General features: G+C 47.1%; 1 protein-coding gene across 2 annotated transcripts in view; it reads right to left on the bottom strand.

Annotated features, from left to right (window-relative positions):
• NCAPG2 (non-SMC condensin II complex subunit G2) overlaps nucleotides 1-15,362 on the bottom strand; it is a 60,800-nt gene extending 45,438 nt beyond the window's left edge. The window contains exons 1-6 of one of the 2 annotated variants that reach the window (XM_079150645.1): nucleotides 14,898-15,362; nucleotides 12,660-12,779; nucleotides 8,448-8,636; nucleotides 7,767-7,881; nucleotides 5,900-6,054; nucleotides 3,857-3,991 (exon numbers count right to left, since the gene is read on the bottom strand). In XM_079150645.1, coding sequence (XP_079006771.1) covers nucleotides 3,857-3,991; nucleotides 5,900-6,054; nucleotides 7,767-7,881; nucleotides 8,448-8,636; nucleotides 12,660-12,737 — 672 coding nt within the window. In that variant the 5' untranslated portion in view covers nucleotides 12,738-12,779; nucleotides 14,898-15,362. The remainder of the gene's footprint in view (nucleotides 1-3,856; nucleotides 3,992-5,899; nucleotides 6,055-7,766; nucleotides 7,882-8,447; nucleotides 8,637-12,659; nucleotides 12,780-14,897) is intronic. The other variant, XM_079150644.1, reaches the window with a different exon arrangement.
• Nucleotides 15,363-19,023: the final 3,661 nt, after the last annotated feature.

Below are 19,023 nucleotides of genomic sequence, written 5' to 3'. Positions count from 1 at the left end.
ATCTGGAAGAATAAGAAACCCAGAATAGCTAAAGCAATCCTTAGCAGGAAGAATGAAACAGGGGGTATTGCAATACCAGAACTTCAACTATACTACAAAGCAATAGTAACAAAAACGGCATGGTACTGGCACCAAAATAGACAGGTAGATCAATGGTACAGAATAGAGGACACGGACACAAACCCAAATAAATACAATTTTCTCATACGAGACAAAGGTGCCAAAAATATGCAATGGAGAAAAGATAGCCTCTTCAATAAATGCTGCTGGGAAAACTGGAAATCCATATGCAACAGAATGAAACTAAACCCCTAACTCTCACCCTGCACAAAAATCAACTCACAATGGATCAAGGACCTTGAAATCAGACCAGAGACCCTGCATCTTATAGAAGAAAAAGTAGATCCAAATTCAACTTGTTGGCTTTGGATCAGACTTCCTTAACAGGACTCCCATAGCACAAGAAATAAAAGCAAGAATCAATAACTGGGATAGATTCAAACTAAATAGCTTTCTCTCAGCAAAGGAAACTATCAGCAATGTGAAGAGAGAGCCTACAGAGTGGGAGAATATCTTTGCCACTCATACTTCAAATAGAGCCCTAATTTCCAGAATATATAAAGAACTCAAAAAACTCTACACCAAGAATACAAATAACCCAATCAACAAATGGGCTAAGGATATGAACACTTCACAGAAGAAGATCTACAAGCAATCAACAGACATTTGAAAAAATTTTCACCATCTTTAGTAATAAGAGAAATGCAAATCAAAACTACATTAAGATTCCATCTCACCTAATTAGAATGGCGGTTATGTTGGGGAAAAGGTACACTCATACATTGCTGGTGGGGATGCAAATTAGTGCAGCCACTCTGGAAAGCAATGTGGAGATTCCTTAGAAAACTTGGAATGGAACCACCATTTGACCCAGCTATCCCACTCCTCGGCCTATGCCCAACGGACTTAAAATCAGCATACTACAGAGATACAGCCACATCAATGTTCATAGCTGCTCAATTCACAATAGTTAGATTGTGGAACCAAGCTAGATGTCCTTCAATTGAGGAATGGATAAAGAAACTGGTAGGTATATATACACAATGGAATATTACTCTGCTATAAAGAATAATAAAATTATGGCATTTGCAGGCAAATGGATGAAATTGAAGAATATCATGCTAAGTGAGATAAGCCATTCTCAAAAAACCAAAGGACGAATGATCTTGCTGATAAGCGGATGATGACACATAATGGGGGATGGGGGGGCAAGAATGGAGGAAGGAGGGACTGTATAGAGGAAAAAGAGGGGTGGGAGAGGTGGGGGGGGAAATAACAGAATGAATCAAACACCATTACCCTATGTATGATTACGCAAAATGGTATGCTGTTACTCCATGTACAAACAGAAACATGTATCCCATTTATTTGTAATAAATTAAAAAAAAAAAGAAATATGAGAATCTAGCTGCCTTCCCTACAGTCAGATATTAAAGAGCTACACAAAATTATAAAATAGCACTGCTCTTCTCACTGATTTCCTTAGGGAAAATATAGTTATTTTCTACTTATTTATTTTAACATGTTTATGATTATTATTTTAAAATACTTTTATATTTTAATTTTTTCTAATTTTTCTGAGAAGTAGTGATAATAAATACAATCAACTTTTTAAAAGAAAAAAAATAATAATAAAAAGGGTTGGGAACAAAGCTCAGTGATGGAGCACCTTAGAATTCCCAGTACAAAAAAAAAAAAAAGAAATCAGACTCACTTAGTTAAGAGGCTGTTTGCCAAGTGAGGATTTTCATATACACAGAGCCTGAGCATAATGACATTAATTGTATCATGTAACATTAATTTATATGCATGCTACTAGACTATAGCTGCACTATGAGCTAAGAATACATCGTTCACACCCTGCAGGGCACATCACATTGCCCATGAGCGTCACCAGAGACTGCACCATGGTCTCTGCTGCTCACCAGCACCGCAGCAGGTTGTGGGGCCCTGCAGAAACAGCAGGCTAATGTGAAGAAGGCCAGCAGGCTGGTACAGTTCAATGGCAGAGCACTTGCTCAGCACGAAGGAGGTCCTGGGTCCAAGGCCCAGTGCACACAAAACAAAACCACGCTTGCCACAGTAGTGTCCACTGGAAGTAACCTGCCATGGAGTGGACAGCATGGAGGGTGGGGCTGTAGCTCAGTGACCCAAAGCTCACCAGGCATGTGCCAGGCCCCAGTTCAATCCCCAGAAGAGTTACAGCTCAAAATGACAGGAAGTGAGCAGACTGAATCAGTGACTGACTAGGAAACAAGGCAGGTGTCTTACACTCACAGGAACAAGGCAGTTTAAAAGGGGGTGGGACACCAAACCTCAAGCCTATGCTACACACCTACAGAGGTACAGGATGAATAGGTGCAATTCAACTGTTCACACGTGAGTTAATGTAAATAAACAGGTTGACATGACTCCCCTTTTAACTTCTTTATTCTCCCAAGCTTCCCCACAATCCTGGAGACGGAGGCGCAGGAGGTATCTGACATCCCTCCAGCAGTGACAGCATCACACAGCAACCACAGATGACCCAAGCAGAGTGCTTCCCTACACACTCACCCACGGGCGACTGTACCAGCTGTCTCTCTAGCATGGCCTCATCGGCTCCTCACAGTGACGCTGTGACAGAGTTGCTCTGATCCTGGTGCACACGAGTGAACACTGAGGTCCAGTTACTTGACTGAGGTCCCACCCACCAGGTGACAAAAGAGGGATGAGGACACAAGCTCTCACGGGCTGCTGACTGGAGACCACACACCTAGAGAACCTGTCACCTCGCCAATGGTGTGAGACCTGGGACAGCCAAGTGCTTTGGCGAAGGATGACTCCCTTCACCTTCTGCCAGGCCACCAGGAACCTAGACAGGCTACGTCAGAACTGCCTCGCACCCAGCAAGCACACACAGTCCACACTAGATGCACAGCATAGGACTGAACAGAACAGAGATACAGCACCACTCCAATTTTTAATTCTGTAGTAGCCACATTAATAAAAGTAAAAGAAGACTGATTTTAATAACATTTTATATAAAGCGGTGTACCCAAAACATTGAAAAGTAAAAAAATTATTGAGATGTTTACACTCTTTTTCTCATGAAGTCCTCATATTCACACGCATCTTATATCTAAGGCACATCTCGATTTGCACTGGTCATGTTCTAGCTGCTCAGAAGCCCCATGTGAACAGCCCCAGGCCAAGGAGGGCACCAGGCCACAAGCCTCCCTTGGAATTCTATGGGTGGGAAACGGAAATAGAGAACCCTGCCTGATGACAGTCTTGAGCACGTGCCAGTTACAGCAAGATCGAGGGGCTGGGTGCAGCTTGTGGCAGAGCACTCGTCAGCATATGGGAGGCCTGGATTTAATCCCCAGCACTATGAAGAAAAAAATTGGCTGGGAGTATGGATCAGTGTCAGACTGTGAGCATAGCATGTACAAGGCCATGCATTAGTTCCTCAAACCCCCCCAAATACAAAGAATTTGGGCAGAAGTCAGATCTTATCCACAGGAAACAAGCTTTCTCAGTCTTATTTTTAACCCTCTTAATTTAAAATGTAATTTAAGCCCCCAGTATTCACAGTCCCTATTATCATCTGACTAGGTGACAAACTAAGCAAGGACTTGGACAGTATCTGCTTCAACACTGCCACAGAGGAAAAACGATATCCGGTGCATACACAGCTCTCGATGGCTGAGCCTGCTCTCCCTAAGAAGCAAGACTGAGCAACAGCAGCCACATGAATATGAAGAATGTCTACTGGGAGGGAGTCACACAGACCAAAGAAGAAAAACCTATTTACCTCTTCTTTCTTGATATAATTAACATTTATGAAACACTCAAGCAACATATCTTTAATTTCTCTACTTTCTTCCAAACTGTAATCAAAGCAGTACAAAGCTTGATGAACACGCCAGAGCCGACGTATGTCTGCAACCTAGGAACACAGGAAAGAAAAATGTTACATTTGTTTTCCGGTTGTTTAAATGAACCATGAGGTCTTACTTCCAAGTACATTTTGTGTCATAAATCATGATAATTATAGATGACTCATCAAAAAGTAGGAAATAGGGACAAGTGAAAATGAACTTTGAAATGGGCAACTCCCCATTGCAGGTCTGGAGAACTTTGTTCACTTTGGCACTGGGGACTGAACCCAGGGTGCTCTACCAGAGTCACATTCCCAGCCCTTTTTATTTTTTGAGACAGGGTCTCACTAAGTTACTTAGGATCTTGCTAAGTGGAAGAGGCTGGCCTTGAACCTGTGATCCTCCTGCTTCAGCCTCCCAGGTTGCTGGGATTATAGACACGTACCACTATGGTACAGCCCTGGAGAAAATTTTTGTAAACACAGGCAAAAGCAATCAGAAATCCAGTGCTAAAAAAAAAAAAAAAAAAAGAAATCCAGTGCTTTTCACAACTTCCTGCAATGAGGATGTTGTCCCTTTGCCACTGCAGTAGCCATTAGCCACAACTGCCAACTGAGCTCCTACAATGTGACAATGAACTAGGGAACCAAACTCCTCATTTTTTCACATTAAATTAAAATACTCTCAAGTGGATTTAAAAGACATATCAGTGATGGCATAAATTCTCATGCAAAAAAGGGTTTCTCAGTTGATCCCTTGTCCAGCAGGAAAAATCAGACAGATCTAAGATGCGGCCAGAAGGCTTTCTATCCTAATGCTATTATTGGGATGGGGTCTACTCACAGACCCTGACACAGTTGGTGGAGCTAAATAGGTACAATCTTTTAAGAAACCCTCAAGAGCCTGCAAGGCACAGAGGTGCACATCTGAAATCATAGCTACTTGGGAAGTGAGGCAGGAAGATGGCAAGTTCAAGACCAGCCTGGGTAACCTATGAAGACCCTGTCTCAAAACATAATTTTTAATAAAGGGCTGAGGATGCAGGTTAGGGGTAAAAGTACTTGCCTAGAATGCTTGAAGCCCCAGGTTCCATCCCAAACACCATAACAACAGAAAAAGGCTTAAGTTTATATCCACTAGGATCCATCCTAAGGAAGGAGATATTGGAAGTGGGTCGGTAAGAACTATCCTTGAGCCAGGCATGGTGGCACGCACCTGTAATACCAGCAACTCAGGAGGCTAAAGCAGGAAAACGGCAAGTTTCAGACCAGCCTCTGTAACTTAGGAAGACCCTATCTCAAAATAAAAATAAAAAAGGGCTGGGGATGTAGCTAAGTGGTTAAGCACCCTGGGTTCAACCCCAGTACCAAAAACAAGAACTCTTCTCGATGTTTTACAATAACAAAGATCACCTTGGGTGGTGGAATTATGGATGATTTTTATTTTCATTTGCCCAATTTGCTAAGATGAACTCATGTATTACTACGCTGAGAAACAACTATTCATTTTCTAGATTTCTGAACTGGAAAGGATGAAAGCCTGAGAACCAGCCCAAGCGAAATCAGCCTTCAAAGATGCTCTCTCCCTTGGCCCAGCCATGTAAAACAACCCATGTCTGCCCCTCAGCACTACAGGCACACAAGCACCTCTCTCCACAGCCCAGCCTTTCTCTTCTTCTCCTGCAAACAGGAGCCCTGGAAACTGGCCCTCCCTGCTCCCACTGTCTCTTCCTACCTAAACTGGTATGAGGAGGTACAGGAGGAGCAGCAGCCATGCCACATGAAGTGACAAGAGAGAAGCCATACCCCAGAAGACAGAGGAGGAGGCCTGGCTTTCAATCTCCATGGAGCTGCCACACCCACCCGTGACCTCCGCACAGCCTGCGTTGTGAAGAACCCCTACGTGGAGAAGTCGCCTTAGCCAGGCCTCTTGCAGCCACACAGCCCCTTTAGGTCTGCACTAGGAAAGGAACACACTGCTTTAGTCTGCAGACTCCTCCTCAGCAGCATGATAAAGGCAGTCTTCCCCATGTCCTCCTTGGCAGGCAGGCCCTTCTCCCACCATGTGACACACAGATCCTGAATGGAGCTCTGGAGTTTTCCTTCAGATTCAGGTAGTGCATATAAAATGCCTAGAACAGAACACAGTGGTTTCTCCATTAGTGAGCAAACTGTCACCTCAGTTTCAACAGTAAAGAGAATATGACTCTCTGTACCAAGAACCATTGTTAAGCAGATAATGTTAACTAATGTTTAACTTGTCAAAGATTTATGAAAACTATATACAGAATGTGAATATTTAGTAAAAAAAAAAAAAACTGATTTACTACTATTATAAGATAGACACAAAGCAGGTGTGGTAGCATATGACTATAATTCCAATGACTCAGGAGGCTGGGCAGGAGGACTGCAAGTTTCAGGCCAGCCTCAGGAACAAAGTAAGACCCTGTCTCAAAATAAAATAAAAAAGGCTAGGGGTATAAGTCAATGGTAAAGTGCTTCTGGGCTCAATCCCCATACCAAAAACAAAAAACGAAAAACAACAACAATAACAAACTGCAATGTTTGTATAAACAGAAAAGCTCAATAATATTAACTGTGCTCACACTTATCCATACAGATCTGAATGCCATTATACAAATGAAAAATTGTGAAATTGGCTGGGAACACAGCAATAACTACAAGTTTAGCACTAATCAGTTATTTGAAGTTGGGTGCAGTGGCACAGGTCTGTAATCTCAGCAACCTGAGGGCTGAGGCAAGAGCATCACAAGTTTAAGTCAGGCTCAGCAACTTACCAAGACCCTGTCTCAAAATAAAAATAAAAAGGACTAGGGATGTACCTCAGTGGTAAAGTGTCAGTGGGTTTGACCCCCAGTATCAAACAAACAAAAATAAATAAATAAAAGTTATTTGGAGACTGTGCAAATAAGCTGGTACTAACATTCTCACAGCATTTGGGAATTATTTTTATATTGATTGGGCTTGACTTTTTAAGACACTGTAACTTCAAGATTTCAGACTAAAACAACCTACTAAGTGACGCAAGAAAGAGGTCTGACCAGACAATCTGTGACTTGAAACCACACTCATCTAGTGAGAGATAAGGGTTCTTAAAAATGGTTCTTAGAAATCATTCCTGGGGCTGGAAAGATAGCTCAGTCGGTAGAGTGCTTGCCTTGCAAGCACAAGGCCCCGGGTTCGATCCCCAGCACCGCAAAAAAAAAGAAATCATTCCTGAAGATAACATTGCTTTTTAAAACATACTTGACTGCTATGTATATCTAAAAAAAAAAAGAAAAAGAAAAAAAGAAAAAATAATAATAACATTACTTTTCCATATTTTATGTGTATAAAGTAACTTTATAAATATTTCACAACTAGATCTTTCATTAATTCAGACTGGGGTACCTCCAAAATTAATAGCTCTCGCTTTACAGTCCAGCTAAAACCTGGCAAGCAACCTGGGAGTCAGTAATTACTCCTCAGATCATGCTTATGGCAGATTAAAAAAAAAAATCAGTGCCGTGAATTCTTGGTTGTAAGTGACACTACCTGGCACTAATACAAGCTGAGAAAATCATAATCAGGCACAGTCCTTCAAATAAGCTCTTGGTCACTGGTCCTGTAAGTCAAGACCAACTTTCTAGAAAAACCTGTAAACAGCAGTGGCTAGCTGCTCAGAACATTCGTCTTCACCACTGAAACACCTACATGGAGCCCAGACCAGGGAGCTGCTGGGGACAGCCTGCAGGACGCTCCTTTCCCGAGAGTAGGCTGTGCCTTCAGGCCACTCTGCTGCCACGGTGCTGAAAGGGAAAGGCTACTCTCCCAGGATGCTTACCGTTCAAGATCACAGCACACTCCAGGAGGGCCTCGTAGTCCTCGTTCTCATTGATCACAGACACGGAGGCCAGAATCACAGACGTGATCGCCTGAATTATCTCGATGCTTTCCTTCTATAAATGAAAAAAAATAATGCATGAGTGGATCAAATCAACTTAAAGTTCATTTTAAAAAGAGACTCAAGTTACTAAATTGCTAAAAGCAAGCCACTTCTAGCTTATTCTGAAGAGTGAACTGAAGCAGAACAAGCCAGCGTCGTAGGACTGTGGCTGGAGCCTAGTGGCAGAGTGCTCACATGGCACGGGTGAGGCCCTGGGTCTAATATCCAGCAGCACACGAAACAAAGGTCAATGGAAAGTCCTAAAACAGCAGCACTGAGTACCAGATTAATAAGAGCAGGCTGGCAAGCAGGCAAAACTACAACAGAACTGACTTCTGGATTTCTTGGCCTCTGGGCTCGGGATGCCCTCCAGGGTAGAGGGCTTGCCTACTGTGCACAAGGCCCTGGGCTCAATACCCAGTTACCACAAAAGAAAGGAAAGAAAGAAAGAAAGAAAATCCTTGGCTTCTCACTTCAAACTTTTTCTTAACTTAAAACACAATTATGCACAATAAACACACTGTATTTTTTAAACACACTTTCAAAGGGGCAATTTTTTATTTTTAAAAGACAGTATACCACTTTTGGACCATGATCTGTCTCCATACTGTCTTGATGCTGGACGTCCACCTGCTGCCACCCATCCACTGGGCTTTCCAACAACATTTCTGTTAATAGATTCTTTAGTCTTTGCCATAATTCTTCTTTCTGTTTCCTTGATAATTCCTCTAGCAATTCATTTAAGCTGAATGGGTCAGAGGCATCTTTCTGCAAAATAAACACAAAAAATTAAAAATACAGAAGTTAGTTTATCCTTTTCAAAATGTCATCAAAAGAAAAGCTTGTTAATTTAGTTACAAGAGTGTGCTCATAGTCTTCGAAAGCCCTCCCTAAGAGGGAAAGTACAGGTACTGTCATCAGAACACAATGAGTTCTTCCTCCTGTTCTTTGCTAGGGTTCTGATCTTTAGAGTTTGAATTTCACCCACTTAGCAAAATCTTTCCTGAAATCAACTCAAAGGTCCACCAGCTCCAGACCTGTAACATAATTAGGTCAAAAGAATGCTAAAGAATAACAACCTGGGCTGAGGTTATGGCTCAGTGGTAGAACGCTTGCCTAGCATGTATGAGGCACTGAGCTTGATCCTTAGGCACCAAGTAAAAATAAATACAATAAAGGCATTGTGTTCATATGCACCGTAAGAAAACAAAACAAAGACCTCAAGCAGACTGATTCCACTTTCAGTTTCTGTTATCCAACCCCATGTGGACCCTCAAAATCACCTTTTACTCCTTCCTAGACAGTGGTCTCTCCTTTAGCCAATGAGACCCTTTCAGATTTCCCCTATCCCCTGGACCCACTGTCTCTCACTCCAGGCTCTTTAACGGAGCAAATACAGACCATTGTCGAAAAGATACAGATTTCAAGATGCAGGTCTGTCACTGCAGCGACACAGGAGGCTGATACAGGAGGATCAGCAAATTCAAGGCTAGTCTGGGCAACTTAGCCAAATTCTATCTCAAAGTAAACTTTTTAAAAAGGGCTGGGGTTGTAGCTCAGGGGTTGAGTAGTTGTCTAGTATGTGTGAGGCTCTGGGTTCAATCTCCAGCACCATGAGAAAAAAAAAAAAAAAAAAGGAGTAAGAATCCACTTAAAGGACTTCCTACAGCCACTCTAGGACAATCTGAGCACCAACACAGCACATGGCCTACCAAGTCATAATCAACGGTGTGATATTATTTATACCAACATGGTAACACATGGGAACCTAATAATAATAAACCTTTCACTGAGTGCCAGTGAACAGAAATGGAACATGCACACTTTTACTACCATCATCACAATGGACTGAGCAAGGTTATCAAAGGGTGCAGAAATGAGCAGGGAGAAGGCAACTTGGAAGCAGGTGGTCTACAGGGCCAACACCTCCCCAAAGGCTGCTGATGTTTACGAAGGAGAAAACAGCAGCCCCAGTGCAGACTAGTGGACACCTACCAGTTCAGTGACCCAGACCCACACTGGACTGACGCATGCTCCTGTTTCGTCTGACGGTACTGCTGAAATGGTGCAGACACTGGGATCTGCTCAGAGGATTTTTTTCTGAGTGCATGGTGGTGCTGGTGATGGAACCCAGGGCCTCAAGTGTGCTAGGCAAGGGTTCTACTAAGTTAGCCCCCAGCACTTATTTTATTTTGAGACAGGGGCTCACGAAGTTGCTGAGGCTGGCCTTGAACTTGCAATCCTCCTGCCTCAGTCTTCTGAATAGCTGGGATTATAGGTGCGTGCCAATGCACCCAGCCTGAGGTCTTAATGTGGTTATAAAATAGAATACCTTTAAGAAAAATGCACACTGAACTCCTGGGGTAAGGAGGCACAATGCCTGGAACTGCCTCCAGGTTTCCAAAACCACGTGTGAACAGGGGGCTGCAGACAGGTGGCGGGGCTGCAGACAGGTGGCAGTGCAGCACTGGGAGGTCTCAGTATGCTTGGTACTATTCTTGCAGCGTGTCTTCAACCTTGCAGTTATTTCAAGAGAAAAAAGCAGGGAGGAAACAGGGCCTTCCTCCCTCCGGCTCCTCTAGGAGAGTCAGGCTGTGTCCCGGCAGCACACTCCAGGCTCCACCTGGGACAGTCCCTGCTCAGGAGCCTCAGCTTTCTTGTAAGCCTCCTCACTTTCGCCACTTGTGTGGAGGTGATCTAACTCTGAATCTCATGAGCTAGGGTCCGCCTCACAGCTCCACTGGCTGTACCTACCAAGGTCCACAATACCAGAGCCATTCTCAGTTCCCACGAGGCAAGCCCTGGAGCCCCACACTGGCACCCTCACCTACCCACCACTGTATGGGTGCTCCCGAGGATGCAGCTCCTTCCTCACCTGCAAGGTTCCATAAGACCTGGTCTGGCTATAGCTCCATCCTCACCCACACCCTCCTCCTTCCCAAGTGTGTCCTGCCTCAGGCTCTGGTCTCTCCACTACTGTGAATCCCTAGGGTCCCTTCAGACCTCTGGTCAGATATCACCTCCTGGAGGCTTTCTCTACCCACCAAGTACTCTCGCCCTTCCCTGCTTTGTAAATTTACATACCTGTCTTAGTTTCTCTCCCTGTGCAACTGAAACATCAACTCCATTCACCAGGATCACATAGAACACACATGCCTTGGGCAGCTGCAGCCAGTCCATCACATCTGGCCACACCGTACGCATACCCCACTCACTCATGGCTCCCTCCACTTCACCTCCCCATCCCCCACTCACTCGGAGCGTCCCTCAGCTTGCAGTGTCTTTGCCTCTCGTTTTCCTCCTGCACACAGAAGGGGCAGGTATTCCGTGCGAGTGCAGACACCCACTTCCACTTACAAATTCCAATCTTTTTCAGGTCAAGTGTCACACGTAGTGTGGTACTTATGTGTTTCTTAGTGACTTAACATACATAAAACTGTGCCATTTTATTAGGTTCCTATATTTTTTAATGTCACTACCAAAATTTTAGTAAGATCTCCCTGGTTTCTAATGGCCAATTTTGCAAGACTGTCAGCAATGCACACATGGGCATGTAGCAGAATTAACTGTCCTTGGAGAGTTCCACCTAACAGGCCTCAAACTGACTTACATCAATACTACCTTTTTGGTTTTGGTACTGGGTATTGAACCAAGGGGCACTTGCCACTAAGTTACATACCCAGGCCTGTTTTTTATTTTTTATTTCAAGACAGGGTCCCAATAAATTGCTGAGACTGGCTTGAACTTGCATCCCTGTCTCAGCCTCCCAAATCTCTGGGATTACAGGAATGAGCCACTGTGCCCAACAAGTCTTTTCTTTAGTTCTTTTCTGAATGAATATGGGAAATTGTCATTGTTACACAAAACAGTATTTCATCACTGAACTTGCTGAAACCATGCAACACACAACCCTACATACACTTTTATTTTTTTCTTTTCTTTTCTTTTTATTTTTAAACATTTTTTTAGTTGTCAATGGACCTTTATTCTACTTATTTATATGTGGTGCTAAGAATCAAACCCAATGCCTCACACATACTAGGCAACTACTCTACCACTGAGCCACAATCCTAGCCCACCACTTTTATTTTTAACTACGAGTTACACAGTGACTGGGTACTTAGATATTGTTAATAAAGCCTGCTAATTATAAACTAAAACTAACACCTTATTAGTGTGAGGTGTAACTCAGTAGTCCATTGAGATGCCACTGGCTACCAAGCAACACTGCATATGCTCACAGCAAGCAATAGTGGCCACTGGAGCAAAGGTACCTTGGGACACCTGTCATCAGGAAGCCACTGGTGTGTGCCACCTTTGCCTTTTGTTTTAAGTTAATGTTAACTCGCTTCATCATCAGTTTAGTTCACTACGGTTTTAGGAACACTGTGGTATGCAATTTGCAACAACAGTCTTTTAGACTTTAAATACATATGCATTGCACTCCTGACACAAAACACACAAGTGTCTACGGCCAAAGCCAAGAGACCTCACCTTCCCTTCCACCTGCACTCTGACCCTGCAGAACCTCTCCAGATTCAAACAACCTGCCTTCTCCAGTCCTAGAGGAACCCTCCATTAGACTGGTCCTTTGACTGGTTAACTTCTGTTTATCTTCTACACCTTAGCTCAACCACCAACAGGTCTGTCTGAATCTAAAGAGTTTGCTATCTTATTTAAAATAAAAGTTGTTTCCTAAGGATTCATTAAATAAATGTATTTCATTCAGGGACATAATATTTTGGAACTTTATATTAACACTTAACATCACAATAAATCTAAACCACTTACGTCAAGTTGAACAAACTGCAAAAACTCTCCAACCAGCTCCTTAGACACTGCTTGTACAAACGTCTCCCGCTTTTCCATGACGGATGAAACTGTTCAAATGGCATTTGTTTTGTAACCCTCCTGGAAAACACAAGCATACTGGAACTTACATTTGCAAATATCTTTTCCTACAAGATTTAACTTGACGTTAACACCTGAGAACTTTGAGAAATTCTCGTACCACCCATAGTAGATAGTTTCTAAGAATACTGAAATATAGGATGGCATAAAAATCTGAAAAATAATGTTTTCTTCACTGAGGATATTATCAATAATGTCCTTATCAGTTGTTAATGAAGTTACCAACTAAGGAAAGAACAAATTCAAATGACCCAAGGACGCTCACCTCCTATCCCTTTCAGCATCTGAGATGCCAGCTCAGGCAGATCTGAGTCAACTCAACAGCAGAACAGGCTGGTTCCCAATGTTGAATTGCATAGCCTCTTCCTTTCTAAAGGGCCATTTCCCCATTAGGAGAATCCCACCTACAGTCCTTTTGTTATTAAGCATGAGCTTGTTATTCCAAGGGAGGACCAGAAGGCTCTGAGGACACCTGGGAGCTTGTTTAGATAAGCATTAGGCATGCCCAACCTCAGCACCCTCCTCCCTGCCCCTGAGGGTAAGAGCTCAGGGGACTCCCTGCACCCTCCTTCCTGCATATGGTTCACCAATCAATTCTATTTACACTTACACCACCTGCTAGTCACGCCCTACTCTAAATGTGACCTAAATAATAGCAAATGATGGAACATTTTTGCAACAGACCCCCTCATTTTAGGAGTGAAAGGAAAAGCAGTAGAGGAGAGAAAGAATAGGGGGAGGATGGAGGTAAGGGAAAGGAGGGAAATGAGGACGGAAATAAATTCCTTGCATGTGTTATTTTGTCAAAATGAACCCAAATACTGTGCACAATTATAATTCTCTAATTAAAAAGCAAGTCATTAAAAATTTAAAAATAAATAACCTGCATTGCAATAAATAGAGCAATATGAAAAATTACTGGCAATAACTTCAGGGATAGGAAGTCATCTTAACATATAATCCTAGATTTTAATTTCTAAACTGAACAAGCAAAAGAAAATAATCTCTGTCTGATGACTCCCCACGCACGTAATCCGTAAGTAAAGCTAACTAATTCCTCAACTCGAATGGCTGAATTATGGACAATAACTTCCTACTGACCAAGAAAATGAGGAGGGAACAGAGACTGGCCAGCAACAAGTTTGAATAACAATACCACCAATTCATGGCTTTAGAAAAACAAACAGTCCAATAAGCACATGGGGTCACTCGCCCTAAACAGGCAGGTCTGAGACCCTCCCCTTTGCCTGATTCTTGTCACTTTTTCCAGGTCCAGGGCTGGGTCCTTTCTAGGTCAGTCCCAGGTCTAGGGTTGGGTGCTCTCTGGGTCAGCCACGAGTGCTGGTCAGGAAGCTGTCCTGTTCAGACTGGGTCCAGGACTGGGTCCTCTAATCAGTCCCAGGTCCAGGTCTCGGGTCCTGCCTGAGTCAGTCCTGCGTCCTGGGCTGGGGTCCTACCTGAGTCGGGCACCGCAGGTCAGTGCCAGGTGGTAGGCTGGGGTCCTGCCAGAGTCAGTCATGGGCCCAGAGTTGGGTCTCTGTCAGACCTGGGCTCAGGGCTGGGATCCTTCCTGAATCAATCCCCTGTCCAGGGCTGGGATCCTCCTGGGTCGGTGCCCAGTCTAGGGTGCGGTCTCTGGCCAGTCCTGGGAGGTTCAAGGCTGGGATCCTAAGTCAGTCCCGAGTCCAGGGCTGCAGTCCTGTCTGGGTCAGTGCCCGGTCCAGGGTGGGGTCTCTCTGGTCAGTCTGTGTCCAGGGCTGGGATGCCATCTAAGTCAGTCCCGGGCCTAGGACGGGGTCTCCGGTCAGTCCCGTGTCCAGGGCTGGAGTCCCGTCTGAGTCAGTGCCCGGTCCAGGGTGGAGTCCGGCCCGGCTCGGCCCTGGTCGTGGGCTGGGACCTGTCTGGCCAGCCCCGGGTCCAGGGCCGGGTCCGCTTCCCTCAGCTCCGGTGCGGTCGGGGTCTCCCCGGCTACTCGCCCGCGGCCCGCCCGTCCCCGCGCCCGGAGTGTCGCTCGCGGCCCACAGGAGCAAGCCGAGGCCGCTCCGCGCGCGTGGCGCCGCCTGCCCGCCGCCCCTGCGCCGGGCCGCGAACCCACCCGGCAAGTCGCTCGGTGCTCACCTCGCCCCAGACCCGCCGTTTCCCGCGCTCGGACCAGATTCAAACACACCCGCCGGCGCCCTAGCGCGCCCGCCCTCCTGCGCGTCATCTACGGGCGCTCTCGCGAGAGCTGTGGCGGACGCCCGGCCCCGCCCACACCTCCGGGCGCGCAGGCTCCCCGCCCGCCTTCTGGGCGTGGCCTCTGGCGGCCGTGCACGCTCCAGGTACTGAGGCCACGAACAGCACGGCGTTGTGCGTGCGCTGACGTCACCACGCTCGCGCGTGTCCTGCCGCTTCTGTGTCTGAGGATGTGGAGGAGACGGGACGCGGAAGAGGGAGGGAAGCAAGAGAAAAATGGGGTGGAGGGGAAGGAAGGAGGAGTTGGAAAAGAGAAGGGGCAGGAATAGGAAGGGAGAGGAATAGGAAGGAGTGGGGAGGTGACAGGGAGAGAGAGGAGGAGGGAGGATTAGGGGAAGGGGAGGAGCGGAAGAGGAGGATGGGGAGGTGGAGGAGGGGCAGGAAGAGAGGAGGGAGGATTGGGGAAGGGGAGGAGCGGAAGAGGAGGATGGGGAGGTGGAGGGGGGAAAGGAGTTCCAGAGGAGGGGCAGGAAGAGAGGAGGGAGGATTAGGGGAAGGGGAGGAGCGGAAGAGGAGATGGGGAGGTGGAGGGGGAAAGGAGTTGTAGAGGAGGGGCAGGAAGAGAGGAGGGAGGATTAGGGGAAGGGGAGGAGCGGAAGAGGAGGATGGGGAGGTGGAGGGGGAAAGGAGTTCCAGAGGAGGGGCAGGAAGAGAGGAGGGAGGATTAGGGGAAGGGGAGGAGCGGAAGAGGAGATGGGGAGGTGGAGGGGGAAAGGAGTTGTAGAGGAGGTGCAGGAAGAGAGGAGGGAGGATTAGGGGAAGGGGAGGAGGAAAGGAGTTCTAGAGGAGGGGCAGGAAGAGAGGAGGGAGGATTGGGGAAGGGGAGGAGCGGAAGAGGAGATGGGGAGGTGGAGGGGGAAAGGAGTTGTAGAGGAGGGACAGGAAGAGAGGAGGGAGGATTAGGGGAAGGGGAGGAGCGGAAGAGGAGGATGGGGAGGTGGAGGAGGGGCAGGAAGAGAGGAGGGAGGATTGGGGAAGGGGAGGAGCGGAAGAGGAGGATGGGGAGGTGGAGGGGGAAAGGAGTTGTAGAGGAGGGGCAGGAAGAGAGGAGGGAGGATTAGGGGAAGGGGAGGAGCGGAAGAGGAGGATGGGGAGGTGGAGGGGGAAAGGAGTTCCAGAGGAGGGGCAGGAAGAGAGGAGGGAGGATTAGGGGAAGGGGAGGAGCGGAAGAGGAGATGGGGAGGTGGAGGGGGAAAGGAGTTGTAGAGGAGGGGCAGGAAGAGAGGAGGGAGGATTGGGGAAGGGGAGGAGCGGAAGAGGAGGATGGGGAGGTGGAGGGGGAAAGGAGTTGTAGAGGAGGGGCAGGAAGAGAGGAGGGAGGATTGGGGAAGGGGAGGAGCGGAAGAGGAGATGGGGAGGTGGAGGGGGAAAGGAGTTGTAGAGGAGGGGCAGGAAGAGAGGAGGGAGGATTAGGGGAAGGGGAGGAGCGGAAGAGGAGGATGGGGAGGTGGAGGGGGAAAGGAGTTCCAGAGGAGGGGCAGGAAGAGAGGAGGGAGGATTGGGGAAGGGGAGGAGCGGAAGAGGAGATGGGGAGGTGGAGGGGGAAAGGAGTTGTAGAGGAGGGGCAGGAAGAGAGGAGGGAGGATTAGGGGAAGGGGAGGAGCGGAAGAGGAGGATGGGGAGGTGGAGGAGGGGCAGGAAGAGAGGAGGGAGGATTAGGGGAAGGGGAGGAGCGGAAGAGGAGATGGGGAGGTGGAGGAAGAAAGTTCTAGAGGAGGGGCAGGAAGAGAGGAGGGAGGATTGGGGAAGGGGAGGAGCGGAAGAGGAGGATGGGGAGGTGGAGGGGGAAAGGAGTTGTAGAGGAGGGGCAGGAAGAGAGGAGGGAGGATTAGGGGAAGGGGAGGAGCGGAAGAGGAGGATGGGGAGGTGGAGGGGGAAAGGAGGAGTTGTAGAGGAGGGGCAGGAAGAGAGGAGGGAGAGGAGTGGGAGGGGGGAATGGGGAGAAAGAGGAGGGAGGAAGAAACCCCGAGAAGAGTTGGAGGGGGACCTACAGGTGCGATAGGAAGCCCCACCAAGAGGCTCCATGATGTCTGTCAGTTCTTTGCACATATTTTATTTAAATGACATCCTCGGGCCTGTCACTGATTGTATTTTATTTTTTTTTTGTAGTTGTAGATGGACAGCAGGCCTTTATTTTGGTTCTTTTTATGCGGTGCTGAGGGTGGAACCCAGTGCCTCACACTACTAGGCAGGCGCTCTGCCTCTGAGCTACAGCCCCAGCCCTGTCATTGATTTCTTTTAGTTTTTGTCAGCTAATAACTTATTGGGTTTTCCCAACTTTTGTTGAAAGCAAAGCCTTAGAAACCACTGGAATTTCTAGCTGTTTTACCCAGGCACTTGGGATCATTCACTTTCTCCTTTTCTGGGAAATTTCCCAGGAAACACCACCTAGATACATTTGTGATATGTTACTCTTCATTTGAAGGCATATTTGCCAAAATATTTTTTTAAATAAAAACTTTTTTTTACTGGATATAAATTTTTTGTCAGACCTTGTACAGCTGCAGATTTAAATCGCTCGATTTATAGGAAATGTTCTAAATAATCCACTTGCTGAATGCAGACCTCACTGTCAAGCCATTCAGCCAAATTACAGTTATCCCTGTGCAAAAAACGTCTGGAACAATATGAACTACTGAAAAATAGCACGTTGTTTTAGTTCTGTTAGGGTTTGGCTGCGAGGTGTCCCTCCTCCTGTGGCAATGCAGGAATGCTCAAAGGTGACATGATTAGATTATGAGACCTCACCTGGTCAGTGGGTTAGTCCATGTGATGGACTCATCAGTTAACTGTGTTAACTGTCGGCAGGTGGGGCTTGGCTGGAGGAAGTGGGTCACTGGGGAATGTGCCTTGAGGATTATGTATCTTGTCCCCAGCTCCTCCTCTCTGCTTCCTGGTTGCCCTGTCCTGAGCGGCTTTCCTCCCCACACCTTTCTGCCAGGATGTCCTGCCTCACCTGGAGCCCTGAGGAAGGGAGCTGGCCTGTGGACTAAGACCTCTGGACCATGAGCCCCTAAATAAGCCTGTCCTCCTCTACAGTTTTTCTGGAAGGGCCCTTCAGTCACAGTGGTGAGGAAGCTGACTAAAAGGCTGACTGACACAGGTTTGAGTGTGTCCCCCCCCCCCCCCCCCCCAGGACCTGTGCTGCAGCATGATACTGTTGGGAAGAGGGGACTAGGACAGGTGATCTGGCAGGAGGAGGTGCCCTTATAATGGGGTCTGCGGAGAGTCTGCCTCTCTGCCCTCTTGCCCTCTGCAGTTTGAGGAGAAGCACCCTCTTGCAGGCTGGACCATTTCCAGACAGAGTCTGTGGGAGCGTTGAGCTTGCACTTCCCAGACCCAGGAGGGGAAGAAGTAAATTTTTGTTTTTCGTAAATCAGCTGGATGTGGTGGTGCACACCTGTAACCCAAGTTACTTGGGAGGCTGAAGCAGGATCACAAGTTTGAGGCCAGCTTCAGCAACTTAAACCCTGTTTCGAAAAAGACTGGGGATGTAGCTCTATGGCAGAGCACCATTGGGGTCCGTCAGCAACACCTCCCCAAAATTTTTTAATAAAAAATAAATTTGGGTTGGGGATGTGGCTCAGTGGGTAGAGTGCTTGCCTCACATGCACAAGGCCCTGGTTCAATCCCAGCACCACACACACGCACGCACACGCACACACACACAAAGAATAAATTACAGAGCCAGGAATTTTATTAGCACAACACTAAGACAAGATGGTGCAACTTTTCAGATCCCCCTTCACTGACCAGTGAGAGGGGAGCCGCCTACCCAGACAGACCACAGCCCCCGTCTGCTGCGGCTGCACAGGGATCAGTGCACTGGGACTGAGCCCCTCTTCCCAGGCTCTGCTTCCTTCCCAGGAAGTAGAGAAGGAGCCCAGAAGCCAGTCTGCATCTCCAGAGCCTGTTCTCCCAGCCTGCCTCCTCTCTGTATGATCCTCCCCGGCTCCTACCGCCTCCTCCCGTGCACACTGCAAGCAGACCCTTCCTCACCTGCCTGGGG

This window comes from Sciurus vulgaris (genome assembly GCF_902686455.1).
Source record: "Sciurus vulgaris genome assembly, chromosome: 8".
Classification (NCBI taxonomy): Eukaryota; Metazoa; Chordata; class Mammalia; order Rodentia; family Sciuridae; genus Sciurus; species Sciurus vulgaris.
The sequence above is the reverse complement of the archived record's forward strand: the minus strand, read 5'-3'. Positions and strand labels throughout refer to the sequence as shown.